Genomic DNA, 12,200 nt, shown 5'->3' on the forward strand with positions numbered 1-12,200 from the left:
ACTAGCAGTCTCAGTATCATACATTTTGTCAATGCATCGAAAGAACCCATTCTTCACCTCATCATCCCAAAGTGGTGTGACTCTACCAGGCCTAGGTATGTACCACTTCAGGTTCAATGCATAGACAGCCATGTGCAAAGGAGTGTTCAATTTCTCCCACCTGCAATGAATGATAGGCTCAATGTGCTCTGTATAGAATACTAGAGTGGGGCCTCTCTCACGCACAACAGCCCTCATCTGCTCAAGCATGGAATCAATGCACTCATAAACTTCTCCAAGGCTAGGTGAATCTGCATCTCCATATCTGATCACCTGAAACACTGGAGTAATGATGGAGACTATGTATTTTGCATCACTCCAAAACTCATCACTCTTCACTGTCTCCTTTACCCTCTTCCCCTGCTCTGTTCTAGATTCAAGCCATCGATTCCATTCTTGTGTCATAACCATGAGTTGCAATGGCTCTTGTAACTCAATCATTCTCTCCAAGAGAATATAATATGATGCATACCTAGTCTCGACTAGTTTCAGGAATTGCTTCTTTGCGAAGCTCCTAGAAAGTGCATGTGATGTATGGTGATGGCAGATAAACATCTGCACCTCTCTCCCATCATTAACCACCTTTCTAATCCACTCTCATGTCTTTGAGTGCATTGTTCATGGCATGCACACAACATGGAGTCCACCAAATATGCCTATAAGCTGCCTCAACAAGCCTCCCTGCAGCTTTGCACACGTGTTGCATCTGTCACAACTTGGACCACATTTTGTGGTCCAACCTCCTCAATGGCTTCCCTAAGCACATGAAACTAAAAATCAGCATCTTTACAATGACCTGAACAATCAACTACCTTCAAAAAGTATGGGCCCTCCATGCATGTAAACATAATGTTGATGAGTGGACGATGACTAATGTCCGTCCACCCACCCATGATAATGTTGCAACCTGACTCCATCCAACATGCTTTCATTTGCTCCATCAAGATCCTAACCTTGTCATAGGCTCTATCCAGCACTATAGTCCTCAACTTGTGGTCACCTGGTGGCACCTATGATGGCGCTCCCTCATTCACTGCCATGGTCATCATCCTCACAAAATAGGGAGATCGAGCCACATGTGTAGAGATGCCATTGGCAAAGAAGAAATCACCAACAGCATCATCTAACCAGTCCCTTGCATGCATGTTAAATAAATGAGCAATGGGGTTACTATCACTACGACTTGTAGTTGCTTTCCGTTTCCCCCTACTGTTGTCCCCTACTGAACTGTGTGTAGGTGAGGAGAATGATGGTGTAGGTGACATAGTCCCTGCTCTCTGATGCAAGATACGAGTAGATGTATCTCGCTGCCCATGTAACTGCTGTATATTTTGTACTTGTTGCCTAGCAGACAAAGATCTAGGCATTGGAACATCACTATCATTAGGAATGCCCCATAGTTTATTGGCTTCAATTCTATATTTGACATTCTCAGGATTTGACAAGAATACGCATGGGTTCACACCATAGCTACTCCAAAAAAGGAGGTGTGAATTAATTCTTGCAATGCTGCCAAACCATTTTGCTCCACATATATTGCACTTCCATTTGCATGTGCCACCCCCTGAAGGTGTAGGTTGTGTAATTTTTGTAGCAAACTGTTTAAGAGGGGACTTTGGGTCATAAGGACCCCTAGCATACTTCCTCAAAATCTCTGAAGGGCAATCAGGAGAAGGCACCCCTGGTGCAACATAAGGAGGCTCTTCCTCAGGCTCAGATTGACCACCTACATCAGCCCCAGGATCACTTCCTTCAAGCTCAGGTTCAGGCTCATAATCAGATGCACTTGGCTCATTAATTTCCATGTCTTCTGCACTTTGGCCGGATCTAGAAGCCATTTATAAAACTAAATTTCACAAAATGAAAATTAAATTATAAAAATGATTTTGATACATTCAGCCCAAGTAAAAATAATTTAAAACTTAAAATTTTACTATTTAATTTTAGCATTTACTATTTAAAAATTTAAAGTATTAAAAAATGAAGCTAAATACTAAAAATAAATACTAAATAAAAATATGGCAATATGGCATATGCTGAAACGTTTTACTAAGTTACTTTCAAGTTTCAAGTTTCATTCTTGAATCTTGTTGATAGTTGATAGTTCTTAGTTCTATGATTTTTTATTTTACTATCTATATTAATTTTTTATTTTTTTCATTGCTCTTAAAATAAAAATATGGCAATATGGCATATGCTGAAGCGTATTTATACGTTTCAGCATATGCCATATTGCCATATTTTTATTTTAAGAGCAATGAAAAAAATAAAAAATTAATATAGATAGTAAAATAAAAAATCATAGAACTAAGAACTATCAACTATCAACAAGATTCAAGAATGAAACTTGAAAGTAACTTAGTAAAACTAAATACTAAATTTTAAAATTATAAATTGATTTTTAAAACCAAAAAAACTAAGTAAAATAAAAAAACCCTACCTTGAAGGCTTGAACTTGAGAAGACACTTGCCAAATCAAACTTTCTTGCTCCTCTTGCTCCTCTTGATCTTGCAATCCCTTGCAAAACCACCCACTAATCTCTCACAAGCTCCTCCAAACCCTCTTTCTCACTTAGCTCCTTGCTGCTCAAAAATGGTGAAATGAAAATGAGATCTATTGGTCTTATTAAGCCTTCAAATAGACCACATGGGACCCACACCCAATTAGGGTTAGCATACTTTAAAAACAAAAACAAAAAAAAAATGCAAAAACACTTGTTTTTTTTTAACTTTTTTGGGCCTCTTCTCGGAGCACCCAGGAAGCACCCCACAAGCACCTAACTAGCACCCGCGCACCCGAGAAGCACCCAAGCACCACGTCCCACCCGAGTGCTCGACTAGTGCGGCGGGGGTGCAGCGGTGGAAAAGCTGCTGGCGGGGGTACTCGGGTGTGTGACGCACCCACACCGGGTGCTTACGCACACCGGGTGCGCCGGGGTTTTGACTCGGGTGCACGCACCCAAGTTACATTGTTCCAAACTAGCATGCTATAGGATATAATGACAGTATTATTCTTGATATGTTTTACAATTAATTGTTTCGATGAGCCAAGTTATTTGCTGATGATGAGGTGTGAACAAAGGTTCTTTATAAGCATCTTTGTCTATATATTTTTCTAATTCATTTACCAACGTGGCTTGTCTGGCAAACTCCATTACAATTCATCATACAATATTCATTTCAGGATGAGGTCGCGGGACTTATCAATATTCTAGGTCTACATGTTTAGTTCAAACACAAGTATGGCATATTGTTGGAAATTAGAGACCTTATCTCACAGTTGCATCTATGCATTTTTACCTTTGAAATGAATTCTAAAGGCATTGTTGGGTACCAAAGGGGTTGTGGAAACCCTGTTCCACTCCGACAACAATGCCAAAACCACTTCAAAAGGCAAAAGCAATGTAATAAGTTCCAACTACAGTTATAGATTGCAGTTGCATGCTTCTCACACACAGCTAACTCCATATGCACATGAGTTGTAAGAATGCCAATCCATAGAATTATTACCAAGTTGCCATGGCATATATGCAAGTTAAATTTTGAGATGTGACAGGAATATAGATTGCACTTGAAGTGATGTTGTGTCACACATTGTATCTTACCTTAATCAAGTTCCATGGAGCTAACTCCATATACAAGTGGCTTTTAAGAATGCCAGTCTGTAGAACATTACCAACTTGCCATCTCCAATATTGGGGGCTTCACGCTTGCTATGATCTTTATAATCACTAACAGTTTAGCTTTGATATAAGAGGAAAGCAAAGTTTGCTTTGTTCTATATCAAAATGTATTGGAGAATAGAGATCACATAATCACATGATTTTCTTGACAAAATTGTAGTCCAGCAGGAATATTGTCTTTCACACTGAAATGCTATTTTCACTCTGCTCCATTCTATTTCAATTTTGTTAGTAGAGATGAAGCCTCCTAACCTATGGAAATTAACAAATCAAGCATTCTAAATTTCTAGGTGATAAATTGAAATTTGATCCTTAGGATTTCTTACATTCAATAACATGCAACTATGTCAAGGTATCCTGCAGCTTCCAGTTTCTTTCTCTATTAATATCTCTCTACTGTTAGACTGCTTTACAAAAGTTCAAAAATGTTGAAAGCAAAGATTCATTGGCAGAGGATAATTTCCTTTATTGTTCTTTCATTATAAAGGAGATTGGGTGTTCACTTTAACATGACTTAATGATAGCTGCATGTCTATATCAAGTGGGAGTCTGGACCATCTACTTTGACTTCATTGTCACGGGAGCTTAAACAAATACACAGACAACAAAAACCAATGAACATTAGCTATTGCCGACTGCAAGCTTGGATGATAACATTTAGAAGTCAATATTTTAATTGAAAGAAAAAGCAAAGAAAATTAGACTTTTTCATTGGTTACCAGTTTGGATGCAGTTACAAGAACCTGATGCGTGGATGCATGAAAAGAGGTTTTGGAGAGTTTGGATGCATCTAAGTACACGTGGGTGTGTGTGACTGTGTGTACATACTACGTACAGAAAAATTAAAGAAATGTGCAGAATTGTAAAACTAAATCATTTGATAGTATATCATTGACCAATGCCAGATGCCAATTGATAGTTGAAAAATACACCATCTTGTACAGGAAAATCCCCAACAACCACTAGTACACATCCAAGCGCACCACTGCGTGCATTTGCATCTGACTCAGAGGGCCCTAGGACACATCTGATAACTAAGCCTTTTTCCAATTGAGAAAGAGAGTAGCGATCAATAAATACAGAGAGAAAGAGAGTAGCAATCAATATATACAGGTTGAAGGCGAATTTTCAAATGATACCGTAGCAGCCCATAAATTTAAAGTTCAACAGGACAAAAGTTTTCTGGATTTTCTTATGCTGCACTTGTATTATCCAAACACCAATGTACAACAATATATACTAATATTGTTCAGGGAGTTGGACTCTGTTTTTCATCATTGAAATTCCAATCCTTCTCCTTAGTACCTATGTCACACATAATAAACAGAAGTTTATAATTTATAATCTTTAAAAGGAAACGACTACACTGCTGGGACTTGCTTGCGTAAAGAAGAAAGCACATTTATATTCATGGCTGGGCCGATTCTTTGGATTTTCTTCATTCCTCCTAATATGTAGGGGAGTTCTCAAAAAGCATTTTAATATTGACAATATTCCTTTATGAAATGAACTGTTATAATTGCATGTCAGAGGTTAGGTGGATTGACAGGTTTGGTTTACCTCTAAGCTTCATCATTCAGTCAAAACTGATGTGTACAAAGCTTGAACAATGTGTAAGGTAAATGGGAAAAAAATCATCTTGTGGGCTTTCACAAAAGGCTCAGAAATGCTGTAGTTCTGGTTCATTTTGTTTGTGCTCAGGTCCTGAGTTTTCTCTTTTGCAGGAAAATAAGCAAAATCTGCAAAAAACAGACCTTCATAACTTCCATGCCTAAAATTTACTGGAACTCGGGGTGACACTCGTAGTACAATGATCAATCCTTGTCAGAATCATTGCTCCAGATAAGCTTCTCCTGTTTTACAAATTATGTGAAACATAAGGAGCAATGCTAAGAAGAGTCCTATGGATAATCTTGGACATATTTTTATGTGATACAAATACAATTGACTGCATGAATATGCAGTGTGATTTTTAGGATGTTTGCAGCGCAAGGATTTGCAGTAGATACATACTTATAGTCATATTTCACAAACTTAGACCCGACTTGGATTTGGTAGACAAAAATATTTCGACTGCGCAAAAACATGGCGAAACCTGCCAAACTTAAATAGCAGTTTAATATATAGAAAATTCAAGATATAATTGAAAAAGATAATTTTCATCTAAAATACAACTACAAAATGTATCAAATGAGAATGGTGGGAAACAAGGAGAGGCATCCGTTTGTTGCCTGTTGCTAATAAAAGTCCAGGTTGAGGGGCAGAGCCCCCGTCACCAAGCCTAAACGAATGCCTTCAAGACCACACAAAGCTTCAGGACACACAACACAATGATAACTATTAAGCCTAGATGAAGGCCTTCAAAACTACACAAAATGTAATGGAATACGCCATTATCATAATTTTTAGATAGGCCAAAAACTATTTTTTCTGTGTTTGGCCTCAGCACAAAACTTGCAAAAAACCCACCAGGAAACTTAACAAGAAAAATTCACCAAAACTTAAATGCATAAAAAATGGGTAGTACTCAGCAACTAACCAAGATGAAGAACTATACTAACAATGACAATCAATGTAAAACTGAAACTTAGCATTTTAAAACATTTGACTAATAAATTGTACCTGCTTTTGATTTCTGCTTCTTTGTGCACCAAATTAATGGTTTCTGTTTTGACCTGAAAATGGTCAACCAGATATTTCTAATGAGCTGCAGTTATCCAATTGTCTCAAAGCGCTCTGAAGGTAGATTTCTACTAGAAAATTTAAAGAAGGGAAAAAAAAACTTTGAAAGTTAGCCATGAGATAGCATTCACCCATTGTTTTAAATCTATAAAATAACAACTCTACTGTGTTAAACTCACCTCAAGATCATCTGTACCTTCTGCAAATATTGGCAAGTTATAGCCCTTCAACTTTGAAACCCTATTTTGGTCTAGCAGAACATTTGTGATTTTCAAGTTGTTATGGAAGATTCCAGGCACCACACCTGTATGCAAGAAATGGACACCCCTTGCCACTCCAATTGCAGCAGCCAGCCTTTGTGGCCAGGTTAGCACTTCTTCAGTCAACTGACCTGCAAAATTAAATCATAGGCTCACAGATAAGATATGCTGATAGCATTTCAGAAAGCTTGCACTAAATGTTTAGTCGTACTTACCTGAAAGATTGCTTCGCAATGTCCCATTAGGTACATATTCAAAGATGAGAAATATTCTTTTCACGGTCAATCCATCATGTTCATAGTCAATACAATGTCCAAGAAGACTGACCAAATGACGGTGTCGTAACTTTGAAAGTAGCTCCAAGTGAATCTTCAAATTTTGGATCGTGTATCTCCACTCAAATTTCAAACATCGTATGACAGCAAAGGTTCCATCTTCCAACCTACCCCTGAATAACTGGAATTACCATGAACAATATTTTATACAGTCAGAAAAAAGATGCAGCTGCAAAGCATCAGCATAGAAATGAATAATGAAAAATGATAGTTGTGTTTTATGCTACTAGAAGAATGTAGACATTGTCAGCATTAATTGTAACTTTCAACACAAAATATGATAGTTTTAGCGTGTGTGTGATGCCCCTCTTGTTGACACTTGACTCTTTCATACTCAAAATCCAATTATGCTTTTCTCTATTATTGCTTTCTGTGCTGAATGTACTCTTTATGATGTTTGAACTTTGAAGTTGTTGCTCTCCTACAATCCTTTTGTAAAAGAAGAGATGACAACACTTTAAAATCAAGTTTTTGATTCTCCTCAATTAGGTGTAGAGACTCAATAAAGGAATCAAATGGCAATAGAAAACTAAGCATTTCTAAAACAACTAAATGTCAATCATTTACTAACTTTTTAATGGAAACTACTTGATCACCAAGACCTTCAACCACAAGCGAAAGTAAACAACAGAACCTTCTTCTCGCAACTTGGTGGAAAACAAGAGATTTTGTAAATGCAATGCCCTCCCAGCTTCTGATGCTTAATATTTTAATTTGAGATTCCCATTATGTGAACCTATAGGGGAGAGGACCCAATAGCTGAGCACTCTAACTTCATGCTTATCAAAATCTAATGTGGAAATTTTTTTTAAATGGCAATTTTTTACAGCAGCTTACTTGGCAAGTCTGTTAAGCATGAATGTTGATGATATTCCTATGGGAGAGTATATTAGCATTGTTGGAGACATGATTCAGAGCTTATGTGTTGCATTCGTAAGTGTGTTTGTCATTGATGTCAACATAGTGGTTGTTTCGTAAAGACTGACAGAGTTACAGAGAAAGAAGCATTTGGCAGAGTTGGTGGATTGAAGATCCGCTTATGCACACTTGAGGTTATGTTCTACAGTATGTTTAGATGCTACAGGTAAGAGCGTGTACGGAAATATGAAAACTGGACAAAGTTATGAAGATTTCAGTGAAAGCAGCTTCCAACAACATTTCTGAAAAGTGGGTATGGTTGTTTTGATTCTATCTTCTCACGGAGATGGAATTGGCTTAAGAAGACTGAGACAAAGGTTGAAGACATGTTAGAGATGCTTTGGCTAAGAGGGCATAATCTGAAGATCATCGAGTGAAAAGTTATGAAGACTGTGAGCTCACAGTTTGGTTATAATCTTGGATAAAGTGTAAAATTGTAATGTAACGTGTATTGTAATATCTTAAGATGGTCCTGTATTATTATTGTAAATCGAGAAAGCCTCCAGGCCGACTCAATAATTCATTTTAGGACTTGGTATAAAGGAAAGGTTATTTCCTTCTAGTAGTGTGATGATATGCAATCATATCTTTGTAATATCTATTGTGCGAACTTGGTATGTGAATTTGTGAAGATTGGAGCAAAGTTTAGTGCAATTGAGGCATAGTGAGCTTACAAGGAACTGTATTTGGCAAGACAAGTTGCTGGATGGATAGTTGTTTCACATTGTATTATTCAGAAGGAATAGTACTGAGGCTATTTGGACAATGAGTACAGTGGTCTTCCTCTCAACTCCTAACAGGGATTCAAAGTCTCCTAACAGAGACTCATATGTATTGATTGTATCTCATTGACTCCTAACAAGGTCTATCCTCTAACAAGGAACTTTTATATTAGTACACCATTTTGTGGGTACCATCCCCACCAGAGCTTTCCCTCTGATCAAGGGTTTCCCTAGTAAACATATGTGATGTTAACGTGCATGGTTATCTTTTTATGGCTATTGCATCTATTGTTTACATGTTCCAAAATTAGCCCCCCCCCGCCCCCCCAGTTATCTTAGTGGACTTTACTTTCTAACAAAGTGCATCGGGTCCTTGAAGGAAAAACTTAACAGCTTAAGAAGATCTATGGCACATTTCACGAAAGACGGTTTGAAGTTTGATGGAGTTAACTATAACAGCTGAAAAGAAAGATCAAGACACACCTTCTATGCATGGGTCCGGAATTTTAGTTGGTTACTATTAAACCTAAGACTGTGATTGAAGAAGACAAGATTGAGGGTTGTCAAGAAGCAAAGAAAGATCTATTTATGTAGAATATGCTTGCTAGAGAAGTATTATTATCAGCTCTTCCTCAAACTGAATATGGAGAGGTAAAATCTTTAAGACTTGCTAATGAGATTTGGAATGCTTTACAAATTACATTTGAGGGTGATAAGCATGCTAAGAAGGCTAGATTACAAAGTTAAAATTTGTTTATTTCAAGATGCTAAGATGTTGCAAGATGAAACTATATCAAGATATTTTTCTAGAATATCAGAGATTGTTACAGGAATAAAGAATTGTGGAGGAGAAAAGTCAAAAGATGAAGTTGTATAGAAAATATTGAAGACCTTAACACCTGCTTATAAACAGACAAAGCAGATGATTGAATATGTTGTTCCTTGCACACCTAACTTTACTTGAGAGACTCTTTTGCAAGATTGCAAACATCTAAGATGTGGGTGAAACAAAGTGGAGAATCGCCTAGAGTGGAGACCGCTTACAACATACAGAGAGACAAACCTATGTTGGCAAGGAGTGCAAGTACAAGTGAAGACTATGTTAGTAGTAGCCGAACAAGAGATGAAGAAGACAAGAAGATTGAAGGACTTGGCCTGCTTATGAAGAGAGAACCTAAAGGTAACAAAACTCTTGTTTGTTGGACATGTAAAGAATTTGGTCATTATTCATCTAAATGTTTTAAAAGAGAAAAGAAGTTTAAGTCTAGAAAGCCTTACAAGTCAAGAGTACCTAAGGATTGCTTTTATGTTAATGAGGATGGTGAATTTGATTTCAAAATGGTAGACTTCCTGAATAATAGGATAATGAGGATGATGATGAAATTGGATTTGTTGCTATTAAAGAAAGAGAGAACCCTGAAAAAGAAGGAATAAAATAGGAAAGAGCATTAGTATCACAAGTTGAAAAGAAAAAGTCTAATTGGATTATAGATAGTGATTGTTCCCATCATATGACAGAAAATATGAACAAATTTGTTGAATTCGATAATTATGATGGTGGAATTGTTAGAGCTGGAAATAATGCAACATGTCACATATAAGGAAAAGGATCTATTACACTTGATGGAAAGACTAACACTAAAGATGTTTACTTTGTGGATGGTTTGAAACATAATATTTTGAGTGGTGGACAGCTTGTTGATAAGGAATATCAATTGCAGCTCACAGAGAATATTTGTATCAACAAAGATTAAAAAAAATGTCACATTGATTGGTACTGGTACAAAAACAAGAGGTAATGTGTTTCAATTGAGCCCTACTAAAATGATATGTTTAGTTGCTAAGGTGGATGATAGTTGACTATGACATAAGAGATTTTGTCATATCAACTTTGATAACATTGTGAAGGTTGGTACTACATTTGTAGTTAGAGATTCGCTTAAGATTGTGAAACCTACTAACATGGTGTGTAAAGAATGTGTGATGGCAAAATAGAAGAAAATTTCTTTTCCGAGCAAAAAGTTTACTACTTCAGTGAAGCTGAAGATTGTGCACACAAATTTGAGTGGTTCTCCAGAGACTAGAGCATTTATGGTGTAAGGTATTTTATGATTCTTGTTGATGATTTCACTAGAATGATGTGGCTTGCATTTCTTAGAGAAAAATCTGAAGCTTTTGAGAAATTCAAGATATTTAAGAGTAGAGTTGAGAATGAATCTAGTTTGAAGATTAAATGTTTCAGATTTGATGGAAGAGAATTTATTTCAAATGAGTTTAACAACTTTTGTAAAGACAATGGTATAAAGAGACAACTTTCAACCCCTAAGACACCTGAGCAAAATAGGATAGCAAAAAGGAGAAACATATTGGTGACTGAAGCAGCAAGAGCAATGATGTTGGAAAACAATGTATCACATATCTTTTGGAGAGAAGTAATGAATATAGCAGCATATATTATGAATAGAGTGCATATCAAACAAGACACTGGTAAGACCCCCTATGAACTTTGGTTTGGACACGGACCTGCTATGAAGTACTTCAAAATTTTTGGAAGTAAATGTTATATTAAGAGAGATGATGATATTTTGATTCTACGAGTGATGAAGGAATGTTTCTTGGATATTCATTGAAAAGCCAAGCATATAGACATTTTAATCAGAGACCAAAGACTATTGTTGAGAATGCTAATGTGAGAGTTGATGAAAAGCTTAGAAATCAAGAAAGGATAATTTGAGAATAATTCTAATGAGAAAACTAATCCAAGAACTAACAGACAGAATTAAGAGATGAACCTAGATCACAACCAAGACCAGAAGTCTGAATTGAACAAGTAACACCTAACAGGAATGTGGCAAAGAATCATCTTGTTGAACAGATCATTTGGAGTAAGGACAAAGGAGTTATGACAAGGAATAAGGTACATAAGAATTGTGTTTAATTTGTCAAGTTGAACCTAAGAATGTTGATGAAGCTTGTAAAGATGATTATTGAATAAAAGTTGTGAAAGAAGAATTGGATCAAATTGAAAAGAACAAGACTTGGGAATTGGTTCCTAGACCTAAAGATAAGAATGTTATTGGAACTAAATGGGTATTTAGAAACAAGATGAATAAACAAAGTGAAGTTGTGAAAAACAAAGCAAGATTGGTATATAAAGGTTATTCACACCAAGAAGAAATTGATTTTGAAGAAACTTTTGCAACTGTTGCTAGACTAAAGGCAGTAAGAATGTTTTTGGCATATACAACTAACAAGAACTTTAGAGTTTATCAAATGGATGTCAAATCAGCTTTTGTAAATGGAGAACTAGAAGAAGTATACATTGAACAACTTGATGGTTTTCCTTTGACAAATTAAGATGATATGGTTTGCAAATTGGAAAGGCATTGTATGGACTGAAACAAGCACCTAGGGCCTGGTATGCAAGATTGGATAAATACTTGACAAATTTGTGATTGGTGAAAGGTAATGTTGATAGTAACTTGTATCTGAGAAAGAATGATAAAGGATTACTAATTGTTGTATTATTTGTGGATGACATTATTTTTGGAGGTAATGATG

The 12,200-nt window shown here is 36.4% G+C and overlaps 1 protein-coding gene across 1 annotated transcript in view; it reads right to left on the reverse strand.

Moving 5' to 3' along the window:
* Positions 1–12,200, reverse strand: part of LOC149553435 (Leucine-rich repeat protein kinase family protein) — a 45,406-nt gene that overhangs the window by 14,525 nt on the left and 18,681 nt on the right. The window contains exons 3-5 of the mRNA XM_089788880.1: positions 6,880–7,120; positions 6,584–6,795; positions 6,345–6,397 (exon numbers count right to left, since the gene is read on the reverse strand). Of these exons, the coding sequence (XP_089645006.1) occupies positions 6,345–6,397; positions 6,584–6,795; positions 6,880–7,120 (506 nt within the window). The remainder of the gene's footprint in view (positions 1–6,344; positions 6,398–6,583; positions 6,796–6,879; positions 7,121–12,200) is intronic.

This window comes from Cupressus sempervirens, chromosome 6, assembly GCF_028749045.1.
Source record: "Cupressus sempervirens isolate cs-2001-9-10 chromosome 6, ASM2874904v1, whole genome shotgun sequence".
Classification (NCBI taxonomy): Eukaryota; Viridiplantae; Streptophyta; class Pinopsida; order Cupressales; family Cupressaceae; genus Cupressus; species Cupressus sempervirens.